Genomic DNA, 17,836 nt, shown 5'->3' with positions numbered 1-17,836 from the left:
TGTCCTTTAGTAGTGGTTTATTTGCAGCAATTCGATCATGAAGGCCTGATTCACACAGTCCCCTCTGAACAGTTGGTGTTGAGATGTGTCTGTTACTTGAACTCTGTGAAGCATTTATTTGGGCTGCAATTTCTGAGGCTGGTAAATCGAATTAACTTTTCCTCTGCAGCAGAGGTAACTCTGGGTCTTCCATTCCTCTGGCGGTTCTCATGAGAGCCAGTTTCATCATAGCGCTTGATGGTTTTTCTCCTACGCCAACTGATCATGTTACTGATTATAATGTTGCTGTTTGCAGCTGTTAGTGCAATGATGGTATTCTTCCACTAGATGGGGTAACTCACCATGGACATTTTCCTAGTGTAATCTGAGCGCCAAACATACTCTCTTGCACAGGAGGTTGGTGGCACCTTAATTAGGGAGGACAGGCTCGTGGTAATGGCTGGAGCGGAATAAGTGAAATGGTATCAAATACATCAAACACATGGTTTCCAATCGCTCCATTCCAGGCCTTATTATGAGCCGTCCTCTCCTCAGTAGCCTCCACTGCTCTAATGTAACTATAGACCGCATTGCTTTTAAGTTGTGTCATTATAACGAATCCCTTTTGGAGGACAGCTGGAAATAATAGACCTATAGGAACCAAACAGAGCATTTTACCCTTGATAATTCCATGTGCTTGTCTTCTGTAAGTAGAACCAAATGACTGCCTCGCTGCTCATTTATCAGTGGTGCCATATGCTGTTTTACATAAAGCAACAGTCTTATGAGTGTTCTACATCAGCCTGTGAGTTTTTAAAAATCCTCTATGGAGAGCATATAGGGCTGAAAATTACATATGAAGTGCCACATGGCTGTTTTATATGTTGTTTGCGTAATGCCACATTATCACATTTGCCATTGTTTTCTTTCTCAGCTCTTTCATTGGCTGTTGATCATTTGGACAGATTTCAGAAATGAGGACGTGGTAATATTGGTCTTTCTCTCAGTTTACCTAACAGACATTCCCAAACCCCTCCTCCTTCCCAAATCTCTCCGCAGACTACCCTTGTAGCAGCTCTACGTGTCCTGAAGTCAGAACACACTCGGAAACACCACAAACATCATCAAATGTCAAATAGCTTTCAGCACAGCGCCCACCAAGCCTCTGCAAAGTTACGAGGTTATCATTTTAGAAACGGCCATTCAATTTCTCTCTCTCAGCCATCTGTCTTTCAGATTTCCCCTGGGTTTTTTTATACAGCATCTGCACGCCATCAACGTGTTCTGTTCAGACAGCAAGGAGAGACTGTCGGAAATCCACTATACTATGGGAGAAAGGAGAGGTGGAGGATGAGAGGGGGAGGACAGGGGGAGAGAGGGAGGACAGGGGGAGAGAGGGAGGACAGGGGGAGAGAGGGAAAGGTAGCAGGAGGAATTGAGAGGTAGAGAGAAGGGGAGGAGAAGGGGAGAGAGTGAAAGGTAGGGAGTGAGAGAGAGGTCTAGAGGGACTTGGAGACCTCAATGTATGGCAGGTAGTGAATTAACCCGTTCATGACAGGGAAGGGGAGGGGTTTATGTGTCCTTTAAATTCCAGGTGGATTAGGCCAGGCTATATGCCAGAGCCTACATGGCTATAATGCCTATAGGCAGGCATTGTCACAGGGCTTATTCTCAGAGCCATATTTAACTCTATACGGTGTATCTATGGCTCTGTTCTGAGTGTCCCTCAGGCATCACATTTACTCTCCTCTTCTGGCAATGGCCAGGCTTTCCTAATCAATGCTGAAACTGATATGACGGACATAGACTGTGTGTTCTGTGGTTGAAGGGCCTATGTGGCAATGTATTGATAAACACAACTGCTTCATTGTACTGTAGTGAAGGTAGTCCAGTCATTTGGAAATTCAGGTATGAGGTTCTGTTTTAAAAACTGACCAGTAGATTCCAGTGATAGGCCTACTGAGGTCCATTGGGACCTGTCCAAATGAAAATGCCAACAGAGAGAAAATCTTTAGCTTAGCTCATGTATGGCATCACAGTAATGATCTGTTCATTTAGAGACAAAGCTGTCTAGCTGTAGTCTAGTCTGACTGTGATGGAATGGGGAGAGGAGGATGAGATAAATGACTAGCAGACTGGCACTGCCCAGCCTCTGCTCTTCTCTGTGGTCCATGGAACAGGTGGGCAGCCAAAGTGCTGATCAAGGCTGGCCCACCGCCAATCAATCATCCCAGCCCAGCCAATGGAATGTTTCCGTCCGTGCCGCCTGAGGTGGAGTGGTATGTTGGCACATGCCTAATTTTAATCTCCTTAAGTATGCGCAATTTCCTTCATATCGTCAACGCAACGGGCTAGGCTGCCTGTCAGAGTGAATGATAATGCGGGTTGTCCATCCAAGACGCATTGGTGGCCATGCATTGGCAGATTATTTGTTGGTTTGGATCAGAATAGCAGCTCTGATGGTGGCTGGAAGGAAGTTTAGGAACAAACTTTGTTTTTTTAGCTACAAAGGGATTTGATCAGCCTTGAAGTGGGACTGTAACCTGCCATGGTTTATTCAACTGTATTGTTGGGGCTCTGAGGGCTTGGTGTCACAACAGAAAATGTTGCTCTCACCCTGGTTCTGCAGAAGTGGTGGAATGCACACTAACAACCGGGACCAGAGCTAGTCCTGCAGTAGCTTGAGAGAGCTGTGTTCAGCTGCTCAAAGAGGACATGGAAGTTACAATAAGTGTTGATAGGTCGGTCTCTATGTTTTGAGTAGGAAAGTTGTATGGAGTTACTTTTTGCCATTAATATCAAGCAAAACTTCTGAAATCGAGAATACAATTCTTAGTATTGCAAACTAAAATAATGGTATTGAAAGCAAAACATAAACCCCAAAGTATTGATAGCAAAAATATATAATATTGCAAGGAAATACGTTTTTCATGTGAGAACAAATGAATTGTAAATAAATGCAAAACAAAAGCTTTCAGTGAAACATGTTTAATTATAAAGCAATTGAGATAAAACGCCTCCCTCTTTGCCTCTATTTTTTGTTTTTATCTTTGGTTACATTATCACCCTGGCCTGTGCTTTCAGTGCCTTTTTTTGCAGTTGCAAGTTTTTAAAAATATATTCCAGCAGCATACCACCCGGCGTCCCACTGCTGGTTTGCCTCTGAAGCTAAGAAGGGTTGGGCCCTAGATGGGAGACCAACCTGGAAGTGTTGCTGGAAGTGGTGTTGGAGGGCCAGTAGGGGGCACCCTTCCCTCTGGTCTGAAGATCAAATCCCAGGGCAGTGATGGGGACATTGCCCTGCGAAGGGTGCTGTCTTTTAGATGGGGATGTTAAAAGGATGTCCTGATGGCTTCCGAGTGGCGCAACGGTTACCTCAATTGGTAGAAAGGTCAGTGCATCTCAGTGCTTGAGGCATCACTACAGACTCCCTGGTTCAATTCCAGGCTGTATCACAACCGGCTATGATTGGGAGTCCCATAGGACGGTGCACAATTGGCCCAGCTTCGTCCAGGTTTGGCCGGTGTAGGCCGTCATTGTAAATACGAATTTGTTCCTAACTGACTTGCCTAGTTAAATAAAGGATAAATAAATACAATTCTATGTGGTCAAACAAATTCCCTGGGCACTTATCGTAACATAAGGCTGAACTATCACTCCAAAACTGATTGACCAATGGAGATGCTTCATCTATGCCTTCCTCTAAACCCGCCTATATGGAATGGATTTATACGTCACCTTTCTACCAATTGAGGTAATCAAAGAGCTTTTACAATGTGTGGCACCCACTTGGGTGATGCATGGCAACTATTTTGTGCCGGAATGCTCACCACACATCAACTAGCATGGTTGAGAGGTTAGGAGTGATACAGTACCAGTCAAAAGTTTGGACACACCTACTCATTCAAAGGTTTTTCTTTATTTGTACTATTTTCTACATTGTAGAATAATATTGAAGACATCAAAACTATGAAATAACACACATGGAATCATGTAGTAACCAAAAAAAAAAGGGGGGGGGGGCTGCCCTATTTGGAAGATAGCCCTATTTGGTAAAATACCAAGTTATGGCAAGAACAGCTCAAATAAGCAAAGAGAAATGACAGTCCATCATTACCTTAAGACATGAAGGTCAGTCAATACGGGCATTTTCAAGAACTTTGAAAGTTTCTTCAAGTGCAGTCGCAAAGCGCTATGATGAAACTGGCTCTCATAAGGACCGCCACAGGAATGGAAGACCCAGAGTTACCTCTGCTGCAGAGGATACGTTCATTAGAGTTACCAGCCTCAGAAATTGCAGCCCAAATAAATACTTCACAGAGTTCAAGTAACAGACACATCTCAACACCAACTGTTCCGAGGGGACTGTGTGAATCAGGCCTTCATGGTCAAATTGCTGCAAAGAAACCACTACTAAAAGGACACCAATAATAAGAAGAGACCTGCTTGGGCCAAGAAACTTGAGCAATGGACATTAGACCGGTGGAAATTTGTCCTTTGGTCTGGAGTCCAAATTGGAGATTTTTGGTTCAAACCGCAGTGTCTTTGTGAGACACGGTGTGGGTGAACGGATGATCTCCACATGTGTAGTTCCCACCGTAAAGCATGGAGGAGGAGGTGTTATGGTGTGGGGGTGCTTTGCTGGTGACACTGTCTGTGATTTATTTAGAATTCAAGGCACACTTAACCAGCATGGCTACCACAGCATTCTGTAGCGATACGCCATCCCATCTGGTTTGGGCTTAGTGGGATTATCATTTGTTTTTCAACAGGACAATGACCCAACACACCTCCAGGCTGTGTAAGGGCTATTTTACCAAGAAGGAGAGTGATGGAGTGCTGCATCAGATGACCTGGCCTCCACAATCCCCCGACCTCATCCCAATTGAGATGGTTTGGGATGATTCGGACGGCAGAGTAAAGGAAAAGCAGCCAACAAGTGCTCAGCATATGTGGGAACTCCTTCAAGACTGTTGGAAAAGCATTCCAGGTGAAGCTGGTTGAGAGAATGCCAAGAGTGTGTAGATGTAATCAAGGCAAAGGGTGGCTATTTGAAGAATCTCAAATGTAAAATATATTTTGATTTGTTTAACACTCTTTTGGTTACTACATGATTCCATATGTGTTATTTCATAGTTTTGATGTCTTCACTATTATTCTACAATATAAAAAAATAGTCAAAATAAAGAAAAACCCTTGAATGAGTAGGTGTGTCCAAACTTTTGAATGGTATTGTATATGCAAATTAGGTGGCTATGATGGAATGGGGCCAGGTTGCCAATTTAGCCTGGACACTGGGGTTAGCACCACTACTTATACTAAGTGCCACAGGATTTTTAATGACCACAGAGGGTCAGGACATCTGTTTCTGATCACATTCGAGAGACGGCACCCTATGCAGGGTAATGTCCCCATCACTACCCTGAGGCATTGGAATTTGACCAGCAACATCTGATCTCCCTCCCAGGGACTGACCAGGACCAACCCTGCTTAGGTTCAGTGGCAAAACAACAGTGGGATGCCTGGTGGTATGCTGCTGGAATTAATAAAAAAACGTGCAACTGCAAAAAAAGGCAGCGAAAGCAAAGGCCAGGGTAACATAACCGAAGATAGGGAAAATTCCAGGAAAATGTTTAACTGAAAACGAATTGTTTTGCACTCATTTACAATTAATTTGTTCTCTTCTTTTTTTTAAATGATGCTCTCAACACTTTTAAGTTTATGTTTTGCTTTCAATATCATTATTTTTGTTTGCAATAACAATAATTTTGTTCTCAACATCAGAAGTTCTGCTTAATATCAATGCCACGAAAGTAACACACACATCTGCAGCCTACAACAGATCATCACCCCAAGATCTCCTCTGCGCGTTCTCTCTTCTCCAAGATCCAGGAGACACGTCTGATATAGGAACGCGCACGGCAACCTTAGCGTCAGCAGAGCTCGTGCCCTGGCTGTTTCTCGCCTCGGTCTGTGCGCGTGCCCCATGCAGGTCTCTGGATCGTAGGTGATGATGGCGTTGGAGGAGCAGCATTGCTGAGTTCGCTCCTCTGAGCTTTTTATATTAATATAATTATAAAAACGGTCGAAATACAATTTCTCCCCTCGGTCTCCTAACCAGAGACGATGGGGAACGAAGGGAGCATCGAGGGAGGCGGACAACCCGGGGAACCGGGCTCAATCTCTATGGCGGGAGCGCCTGGTTCCATTTCAGCACCACTGGGCTCTGGACAGCACATCAAGCCCGCCAATGGTGCTGCTGCCGGTGGAGGAATGGGTGGCGGACCGGGGATGAATAGGTAACACCTGTCATAAGCAACGGTGCAGTTGATGCCAAGTATTTGACAAATGATAGATTTGATATCCTTATACACTTGACATTTTATATGATGCTTTACATCATTTATATCGTAAAATGCTCTGTTGTGTAGGCAGGGAAACGATCCTGTTTGGCTTTGGCAGTTGGTTTTGAGATGCTTTTACGATTTACTTGGTTTTTGCCTAGCTGTTGGGACGTGTCATGGGTAGCGTTTTCCCTCCATCAACTGTAATGTCATTGGTAAAAAAAAGTAAAACCATGCAATTATAGCATTAGACCACTGAATTGTGGCTTATTTCGAGGTTGTCATGAAGGATGCTCAAGCTCATTCGTTTCTGCATAGGTGTTTGCAGGGGAGGATGCTTTTGCTACTGCTTTGTGTGTGTGTGAGAGTGTGTCGTTTAGCCTAGTAGTATGTAAGCTATCGTAAGACATTCACGTACGTGTCGCCACTCTCTCGATAATGATGTGCAAACGACCCCATCTTCAGATTCTGGATGTTGTGGGTACCAGCTCGCATCAGCGTTGGGATGGCTGGCAGAATGACATTCATAGGCAATGCATAGCCAAACAAAAATTTCATTGAAAATACATCGAAATATCAGTCCTTTTGATTATTTAGATTTTTACATTGTGTTGTAGAAAGACAGACATATTAATGGCTTGATAATAATGTGTAGTTTAACCCAGCATATCCGTCATTATATAAAAGGTTAGAGAGCTTCGAAGGGATGACAGCTCGTAGTTGCTGCAGGAAAAGGGACATTTCTGCATGAAATAAATTCCAAGAATTGACACACAAGAGTGTTATTATGTAAAGTCCCAGTTGATCATAACGGTGGCGGGCTGGAATAACGGCATAATAAAAGTCCATGTGAACCTATCTAATCACGTGCAGCGTGAATTTGCTCGTCACCCTTTTGCGCGAATATCACTCTATTGGTGGTTATATAGCTAGAGGAGATGTGTTAGGCTACTTGTCCATTGCTATGACATTTGGACACGTGTGTGACTTATATGACAACACGGCATATTTATTTTCCCCCAATTTTGTTATCTTCGTCTAGTCTTGTCATCACATATTACATGGACTACAAACTACAAATCACAGTGACTCTAACTGTTCTTGGTAATAAGTAGGCCTTCTTAGTCTGTGTTGAGATGAGGTGTGAAAGAGCTAATCATGCTACTGTGTGTGTGCATGTGTTAGGATGTAGGCCTATGTGCGCTCCCTGGAGGTTTTAAATCACAACATTTGCATGCATGGGCCCCAATTTTCATGTTCATTATGACTGACACATAGACCAAGTGTGTGTGTGTGTCCAACCTGGACTCAGGGTGTCGATGAAACATAGTAAATGTAAATTTGATTCCCTCCATAGTATGATATGTTACATTCGGTATGATATGTATTAATTTGTGGATGTCCATCATCCATTTCATATGATATGTTACATCCTACAATTCATATGATGTTACAAATTCTAATTCGTACAATATGTTACAAATTGGAAATACGTATGATATGTTACGAATTCGAATTTGTTGTGGCTATTGGCTAGGTGGCTAATGTTAGCTAGGCTAGAGGTTAGGGGTTAAGGTTAGGGTTAGAGGTAAGGGTGAGCTAACAAGCTAAGTAGTTGCAAAGTAGTTTAAAGGAGTAAGTAGTTGCAAAGTTGCTAATTAGCTAAAATACTAAAGTTGTCCGTGATGTGATTCAAACGCATAACTTTTGGGCTGCTAGACGTTCGCGTTATACAGTGCATTCGGAAAGTATTCAGACCCCTTGACCTTTTCCACATTTTGTTACGTTACAGCCTTATTCTAAAATGGATTTTAAAAATAATAATCCCTCAATCTACACACAATACACCATAATGACAAAGGAAAAACAGGTTTTTAGAAATAAAAATATAAAACCGAAATATCACATTTACATAAGTATTGGGCTCCCGAGTGGTGCAGCGTCTAAGGCACTGCATCTCAGTGCTTGAGGCATCACTACAGACCCCCTGGTTCCATTTCAGGCTGTATCACAACCGGCCGTGATTGGGAGTCCCATAGGGCAGCGCACAATTGGCCCAGCGTCATCCGGGTTTGGCCGGTGTAGGCCATCATTGTAAATAAGAATTTGTTCTTAACTGACTTGCCTAGTTAAATAAAGGTAAAATAAAAAAAGTAAAAAATTCAGACCCTTTACTTAGTACTTTGTTGACACACCTTTGGCAGCGATTACAGCCTCGATTCTTCTTGGGTATGATGCTACAAGCTTGGCACACCTGTATTTGGGGAGTTTCTCCCATCCTTTTCTGCAGATCCTCTCAAACTCTGTCAGGTTGGATGGGGAGCGTTGCTGCACAGCTATTTTCAGGTCTCTCCAGAGATGTTAGATCAGATTCAAGTCCGGGCTCTGGCTGGGCCACTCAATGACAATCAGAGACTTGTCCGAAGCCACTCCTGCATTGTCTTGGCTGTGTGCTTAGGGTTGTTGTCCTGTTGGAAGGTGAACCTTCGCCCCAGTTTGAGGTCCTGAGCGCTATGGAGCAGGTTTTCATCAAGGATCTCTCTGTACTTTGCTCCGTTCATCTTTCCCTCGATCTTGACTAGTCTCCCAGTCCCTGCCGCTGAAAAACATCCCCACAGCATGATGCTGCCAACACCATGCTTCACCGTAGGGATGATATTGGCCAGGTGATGAGCGGTGCCTGGTTTCCTCCAGACGTGACGCTTGGCATTCAGGCCAAAGAGTTCAATCTTGGTTTCATCAAACCAAATAATCTTGTTTCTCATGGTCTGAGAGTCCTTTAGGTGCCTTTCGGCAAACTCCAAGCGGGCTGTCATGTGCCTTTTACTGAGGAGTGGCTTCCATCTGGCCACTCTACCATAAAGGCCTGATCGGTGGAGTGCTGCAGAGATGGTTGTCCTTCTGGAAGCTTCTCCCATCTCCACAGAGGAACTCTGGAGCTCTGTCAGAGTACCCATCAGGTTCCTGGTCACCTCCCTGACCAAGGCCCTTCTCCCCCGATTGCTCAGTTTGGCCGGGCGGCCAGTTCTAGGAAGAGTTTTGGTGGTTCCAAACTTCTTCCATTTAAGAATGATGGAGGACACTGTGTTCTTGGGGACATTCAATGCTGCAGACATTTTTTGGTACCCTTGCCCAGATCGGTGCCTTGACACAATCCTGTCACGGCGCTCTACGGACAATTCCTTCGACCTCATGGCTTGGTTTTTGCTCTGACATGCACTGTCAACCGTGGGACCTTATATAGACAGGTGTGTGCCTTTCCAAATCATGTCCAATCAATTGAATTTACCACAGGTGGTCTCCAATCAAGTTGTAGAAGCATCTCAAGGATGATCAATGGAAACAGGATGCACCTGAGCTCAATTTCGAGTCTCATAGAAACGGGTCTGAATACTTATGTAAATGTTTTTTTTTTTAAATATACATTTGCCAAGATTTCTAAAAACCTGTTTTCACTTTGTCATTATGGGGTATTGTGTGTAGATTGATGAGGACCATTTTTAATTTAATCCATTTTAGAATAAGGCTGTAACGTAACAAAATGTGGGAAAAGGGAAGGGGTCTGAATACTTTCCGAATGCACTGTATGCCTACCCATCCTCCCCAATCAACCAACCTCCCTTCTTTAGTTTTTGTCTTAATGTCCAGGTAGCAGATAATGGACCCTATCAGATATTAATGTAGTTGGTGCTGTATATTAACAAATATACATGGGTTCTAACTTGAACAATTAGTAGTTATTTTACAATTGTACATTTTATCCTCCCCGCATGTAAAAACCAGGAAGACTGCCAGAAACCCCTGAATGCAAGATTGTAATTTCTATGACTCACACGGTGGAGGAACGAACATATTGCCTGGAGCCTACTGTACGCTTTAGTATGAAAAACTGTTTTTTTTCTACAATATTCCCAATATTGACATAATTAAAATCTTTATTGAATAAAAATCAGATTTCATCAATTACATGTGGAAATACATATTTGAGTGAACAAGCCAGCAGCAGATGAAACAGAAAGTGAATTCTCTCCTCCCTCTCTCCCCAGTTTTAGCTTGTGGCTATGAGTCTAGCTGGCTAGGTTTAGGATATTTACTAGCTCATACCAGTGACAAGCAGCTAGCTATTTTATTGATATGGCTGTATACAAACAAAATCCAGAGATCCTAAGATCACAAAATAAACTTTCCCATTGAGTAACATCTACAATCCACTCCTCCAAAGAAAGCATGGCTCTGGGGCTTCTCTGAAATGCCCCAGAGCCGGGATCGGATCCATGGCTGAAGCATTGCATTTCAGTTAAGCCCGTACTCGGCAGGCTGTTTAGAAAACTCTCCCGGAGCCACAGAATAGCCGATTTACCGCAACTATACAGTAAGTGACCTCCGTCACAGCCAAAACTGCTCTTTCCCATAGGCTTGTACTATCTATAGTATGACAGCATCAGCAGTTAGCTACCAACAGCTCTGGCAGACATGTTTACATTTAGTTCGTTTTATTAATGTTATTTAGATGGAAAACGTTAGCTAAATGCACTATAGCTAGCTAATGTTAGCATGGCAGTAGCAAGCTAGCTCTTTCACTTACCCAGTTCACTTCCATTCTCATGGTCTCTGCTGATGCTGCTGGCTGTTTGAGATGCTTTAGAAGCCCCGTTGATGGTAGCGGTAGCATCCACTTTAAGAAGCAAGTTCTAGCTGAAGCCCTCCTTCCTTCCTTTTTTGATAGCCGTGGAAGTTTAAGGGATGAAATGTGCCACCCATATTGACGAGTAGACGCTCAATTCTCCTGCCTCATTCTCACAAATGTAACCCACCTTTTAAGAAGTTTTTCATTGATCGTGTGACGCTAACTGCGGGGTGTTGTGGGATTTCGTCAGAAATTAGAGCTGATTTGAAGAAAAACATACATTATAATATTCTAACAATTGATTTAAGAGTTTGTAATTTGGGAATTTTTTCTTGGGGTGCTCTAAGTTACAGTATACTGTCTTATGTAACCATACCAAACATAACATATAATACTAATTTGAGGGGCACCAATTAGACACAGCAAATTAGCAAAATCTCGGTGTAAAGGTCAAAAGTGTTGTGAGTGTTATATCTGAGTGTTGATTCTAGTGGGGTTAACACCAGTGGGATTGAAATTGACAATACATGCGGTGAATAAATGAAGTCTTATTTGAATCACAGTGGAATCAACACTGCATGGTGTTGTTCTTACTCAACTGTGTTGAGTTCATTTCCATTAACTCTCTCAGAGTGAAAAAGATGTGGGAGGGGCATCATTATCATTCTTCCCTGAATGTGTTGTTGCAGGTAGATTTTTTTAAATAATTTTAGTAAATAGTTAATTACATGAGGCTTTGATCAACACAGTGTACACTAGTGGCACCTACTGGTCAAAATAATTTAGAGCAGCCAAGTTATTATAGACGACGACCCACATGCTGTAGTGCGTGCGCAGAGTAGCTTTTTTCTCTTCTACCTAACCAATACCAAACCAATCAGGTGGTTGTTCGATTAAATGAAACATTGATCCCATGCTTCTGATAAAGTGATACAGGCATCGGTACACTTCTTCGAAGTAAAATGCTTAGCGATTTCGATGCATGCCTCGGAGCTCCGGTATCAAACGTAACATCAATGGGAGTTACTAATCACTTCACAAACCATCTTATTATGACTTGCAGGTTTGATGTGGGCCATCAGCCAAGATTTTCAGACCACAATGTTGAGGATAACTAGGCCATAAATAAAGGCCTTATGAAATGTATAATATATGGTCAGAAAGGGTTTACTTTTAATTGAAACACATTCTATGTCTCACATTCACTTGAAAGGCATGCTGGGAAAGATGCAAATAAGGCGTTGCAACCTACAATGTTAACCCCCCCCATATACTGTAACACTACATGTGTTATTCCTTAACACTACAAAAGTGTAACAGCAACAGCAATTAAGTTGCAATTTGCAACACCCATGGTGTTAGGGACCAACACTCTAGGGGAGTTAGTTTGTGAACATTTTGAAAAGCGTTAGTTTAAAGGTCCTGAACAGTGAAAATCGTGTTTTTCATCAAATTGGATGATATTAGGATAAAACCAGTTCAAAGCATGAAAAATGACTGTAGCTGGTACATTCATAAAGTTTGATCATAAATTTACTGGTCCCCTCCCTACATGTCAAACACTTGGATTCAGGAGGCAGGCATTACCAAGGATTTACTTCCGGCTTTATACAACATCACATGAAGCCGGAAATGTGATACACCAATGGTAGCATCTTAACTAATTTAAATGTGTACCGCCTTAAAACCATCATCACATGTGTGCCTACGCCTTGCTTTGGCTTTGTTTACAAACCGTAAGATAGCTACTAGTAGCTAGCTCAACCAGAAAGTACGATCAAAGATACTGGTAACCTTTAATCTGTGATGGGACTGTTAGCTAGCAAACTACTTAATCCGGCAAAAGCACACTGTGTTGTGATTGGATGACATAGTGTAGAAGAAGAATGAAGACATCCGACAGCAGTGGCTGCTTTTCATTTCAGGTGGACAGGCTGCACAGAAAATTATGATCATGTCAAGCATGTGCAGTGCCCATTTCAAGGGAAGTTGCTTTATCAATTGGGGAGAACATTCGATGGGTCTTCCCAGGAAGCTAATCCTGAAGACGGATGCTGTACCATCATTGACAGTGGATCTAGCATGGGCTGACCATAATGTAAGTATCAGAGTTTGATGAGTCTGACACGGTAGCCAACATTTTTGGGGGATGGGGGGGATAACGTTAGATAATGCAACTGTGGCTGTGGCTGCTTTGACTTTTCTGTAACACACCCGATAGTCACTATATGGTTTTTGTTCTTCCATCCCTAAACCCTAAGAGTCTGAGCACACAGCTGACATGAAGGAATGTTGTCCACAAAAGGAGTTGTGGTGTGTATAGATTTGCAATCTATTGAATTTGTATTTATTAGGGATCCCCATTAGCTGCTGCCAAAGCAGCAGCTACTCTTCCTGGGGTCCAAACACATGAAGGCACTTACATCACACAAAAAGACAAAAATATAACAGTACATCATATATCAATATTACACCACTACATATCAACAATACAAAATGTATAATACTGCCACATAACAATATTACAATGTATGTGTGTGTAGAGTGTACGTGTGTGTGTCTGTGTGTGTGTCTTCACAGTCCGCGTTGTTCCATTGTGTGGGTTGTTGTCTTCCAGTTGATGCAGCTTGTGTCATTGGGGCTAATCATGATGATTGGGAGGGTGGTATTATTATTTCACTTTCCGTCTCCTTTTGTCTCCACTATCATCAAGCTGTAATGATAGACATTTTAGAGAATTCAACATCTACTCTGTCTGCACAGCTTCCCAGGCAACCACCACAGCAGGAATGGTGTGATACGAAATCAGCTTTCCCAAGGCAAAGGAGGAGGGGGGGATATAATAATAATAATATGCCATTTAGCAGACGCTTTTATCCAAAGCGACTTACAGTCATGCGTGCATACATTTTTTGTGTATGGGTGGTCCCGGGGATCGAACCCACTACCTTAGCGTTACAAGCGCCGTGCTCTACCAGCTGAGCTACAGAGGACCACATGATATGTTATGAAGCCTGTGAAGACAGACCAAAGAAGGGGGGGATATGCTGTGAAGCCCATGAAGACAGACCCAACATACTGTAAGTCATAGTTATTCATTTCAAATCTGCATCATATGAGCATTTCAGGAACACGAACATTCCAAATGCAAACATTGAAAAGTTTCACCAAAAAGTGCATGACCAAATATTGAATATTTCAAATTGAGTACTTCAAAAACACCAGAAAACACATTGTAGAATGAGTAGATCACTACATCAACAAATTGATAGCATCATAACTCAGAACAGTAAATAAAAGGAAATGTAATTCACTACCCATTTAACAAACATTTCCCTTCCAAAAACATTACAGGCTACGTAGACAGGCTCCTGGATCTCCTCTTCAACGAAGTCACCCTTGATCCAGCGCTGTATGTGGGGAAGCTGTGCGAGCTTTCCATCCCAGGACCCCTGTCTGCCCAGTGAGAGAGGCCTGACAAGGAGGAGGCCATAGCTGGATTTGTAACCAAGTGGGTGACTGAAGCCTGCCTGATTGAAGCGGGGTACATGGGTCCACCTTCTCTCCCGCTCCCCTCCCCATCAATCTCTGTAGTTGGTTGCATTTCCTAAAGCCTAAGTAATTGACTTTTACGTGATATGATATCACAGTTAGTCACTTTTTATAGTTTTTTTCAAGCGTTCGGACTGGAGATGAGTGTTACAAATTGTACGAATCGATGGGTCCTGCAGACTGTAGGGTGGCCGGGTTACTCTGCTACGCTTATGGCTCTAGTTATTCTTTTTTATGTCCAATGATGTCTCACCATTCTTTTTTCACCTTTATTTGTTCATGTTGATCAATATTTCAGCTAAGCTGGCCTAATTGTATAAGATTAAATAAATGTCTGATCAATACTTACAATTCTGAACATATTGTCATTTATAATGGTAATGCAGAGGCACCTATAAATTGTCCAGTTCACTTATTGTATGCTGTTTTTTTATGTGCATTCCCTTATGTCTAAGATTCTAAGGTGACTCAGGATTTACTAATTATTGTGAAGAAGTGTATCAGTGAACTTTTTTCTGTAATTAGTTACAAAACAATAGAAATTCAATTGTGTATTGATTCTGTTTGTCTGGTATCCAACAGCTCTGTTGACCGTGAGAGCATTTTGCGGAGAAAATGGGTTGTGGCATATTATTTAGGCTCGGAATGTCATGTGGCCCATTGTTTACCTTGTTATCAATGACATGTGGCCCATTGTTTACCTTGTTACCTGGCAACTACCACAAGTGCGTTTCAAAGAGCTGTCAGTCAAGGCAAGCTCATGAATATTAGCTCCACCGCCCAATCAGCCTGTTCTTTCAGGCTTCCTGATAGTTAGAGATGAGCGAAAAGGTACAATTTCTTCAATTCTGAGCATTTTAATAGCGTACAAATATTACAGATGATGTTTTGGTCAAATACTATTTTTACTTGGGAAATAGGATGACTGTATGGGGACCTTTAACACTATTTCAGTGGGTCACATAATTTCTAAGAAAGTGTTAAATTTAGCACGGTGAGTGTTAAAATTCGGACCTCAAATTTGCTGTATAACTTGACTATGTTATGTCTAGTCTGAGAGGCCAGGCTGGTGTGTCCGGGTGTAATTTCTAAGAAAGTGTTAAATTTAACACTGTGGGTGTTAACATTCTGATCTCAGATTTGCTATGTACGTTTACTATGTTAAGTCTAGTCTGAGAGGCCAGGCTGGTGTGTCCAGGTGTTTCCCTGCTTATCAAAAATCACTCCCTTAAAATAGCATCATACTAGGGCACTGTAGTAGGCTATAGCATCCACTCGACTGCTCTATAAAAGGCCTAGTGACTCCAAGGGGTTGAGCTGGTCTACAGTATTTATATGCTTGGTCCTTGTCTTAGTCATCGGAAAGGGTTTGAAAATAGTGTGGGTGTGTCTGCGCGCGCGTACGTATGCATGTCTCTGTGCCTTTAAATGCTTACCCGGCTGTTACAACTACCTGCGTTGAAACAGCAACCTGCATGGAGGGGTCAATTGTACATGACCAGACTCATGGCTGTAGTGTATCCTGGAAGGTTGTTCCCACAGAGCTAAAAAGGGATTTGTACTTACTTAACTTGATTGGATGTATTTGCACTTTTTGCAATGGAGGCTGTCTGCTCAGCTCTGGACTGGCTACCAGTATCCATATGCAGAGGCCAGAGGGGTCACAGACCCATACCCTGACTGCCAAACATGCCAACTTCTACCATTTTTGACCCAGTCAGGGCAGCAGCACGTAAAGTCCACAGATTTTCCTCAACATGAAGCCTAAGTTAACAGTAGCCTGCAGTGAGGATTTGTTCAGAGATGGGTATCATTCACAGTCAATAGTCCCATCCTTTTCAATTGGTTTGTTATGACACATTAAACATATGATGTGATGTCCTTTTTCCTTCACTGTGGTTTACTGCCCAAGAACAGCCTTTACTTTTTAAATGTAGGCCAAACTTTTTCTACATTGACTGAAAGCGGTGTGGTCACAACCCACGTCACTTGGCTTATTTTTTCTAAGCACCGCACTGCACCCATTGCAATTTGGAATCTGCAGAGTTTTGCAGAGCATAAAACAAAAAATGTAGGCCTATTGTTTTATCACCATGAAATTAAGTAACTGGATTTTCCATTTAGGTCTGTTGATTGATGGTTCTAAAGGTTTGGTCATATATCTTTTCTGCTTTCTGATTGGCTGGTTTAATTGGCTCAAACCGCTCCCTCTTCCATCACACAAATCATGATTCCTTCACTCCAATAAACCATCTGTGTACTCCAGAACTGTGGGCTGTTGTAGGAGGTGAAGAATGGATTCAAATCTTCTGACTCAGGGCTATTCAATGTCAGTCCTGGAGGGCTGAAACAATTATGGATTTCAACCTCTCCTTCTAATTAAGGGACTAATTCAGACCTGGGACACCAGGTGAGTGCAATTAACTACCAGGTAGAAACAAAAAACAGAAGTGTTTCAGCCCTCCAGTACCGGAATTGAACAGCCCTGCTCTAACACCGGGTTTCCCAAACTCGGTCCTGGGGCCCCACTTTATGTGCACGTTTTCCTTTTTGCCAGACAATTACACAGCTGATACAAATAATCAAACCTTGGGGGCAGGACTTAGTTTGGGAAACCCTGCTCGAACTGCTTCCTTCCCTCTGCCCTTGTTTTTCCTTCTCATATCAGAAAAGGATAGATGTAAACAGTATGGTAATAACTTCACTTTCCCTCTGGTTGGACTAATTACGTCAGTAAGATCATTTTTCCTGCATAGTTATCGACACGTTTTGATTGATGTCTTCAGGAGGCTAGTCAACGAGGGCAGAGCGAACCCAGCTAGCACATTTGGTTCCTTGGAAGTTGTGGGAATGTGAGTTTTGGGTCTCCCTTGGTTCTGGGAATGAAGCCATAAGTTTCCTGACCGGTAAAACTGAACGTTTTTTTAAATGTTCTGAGAATGGAAATGAAAATTTCACCTGTTCTGGGATTGTTAATTTTTAGGTTGCAGGGAGGTTCTGAGAATGTTTTACTATGGTTCCCTGATGTTTTCCTGGGCGGTTCTATAATTGTACGTTATTTGAAGGTCATTAAATAGCGTTCTGAGAACATTCTCTAAATGTTGTGAATGTTTTGAACATTTAAAGGTTATTTGGAGGTTTTTGAATAACTAACTTAAACTGAATGTTTCAATAATACTTTTATTATTACTGCTAGCTTAGGGTAACTGTTTTGAACTCCAAGCACAGATAGGACACATTGAAATTAATTTGCTTAGGCATTAATCATGCAAACACATTTAGTTTTGATTGTGGCATGGCGTCAGTGAGATTCAAACCTATGCTCTTATGTTCT

General features: G+C 42.4%; 1 protein-coding gene across 1 annotated transcript in view; it reads left to right on the top strand.

Moving 5' to 3' along the window:
• Window positions 1-6,003: 6,003 nt before the first annotated feature.
• The window catches only part of LOC121537238 (protein bassoon-like), a 219,993-nt gene continuing 208,160 nt past the window's right edge, over window positions 6,004-17,836 (top strand). Inside the window, exon 1 of the mRNA XM_041844922.2 lies at window positions 6,004-6,278. Coding sequence (XP_041700856.2) covers window positions 6,106-6,278 — 173 coding nt within the window. The 5' untranslated portion in view covers window positions 6,004-6,105. The remainder of the gene's footprint in view (window positions 6,279-17,836) is intronic.

The sequence above is a fragment of the Coregonus clupeaformis genome, chromosome 24 (genome assembly GCF_020615455.1).
Source record: "Coregonus clupeaformis isolate EN_2021a chromosome 24, ASM2061545v1, whole genome shotgun sequence".
Taxonomy (NCBI): Eukaryota; Metazoa; Chordata; class Actinopteri; order Salmoniformes; family Salmonidae; genus Coregonus; species Coregonus clupeaformis.
Note: the sequence above shows the minus strand (reverse complement) of the source record. Positions and strands in the feature narration are given on the sequence as shown.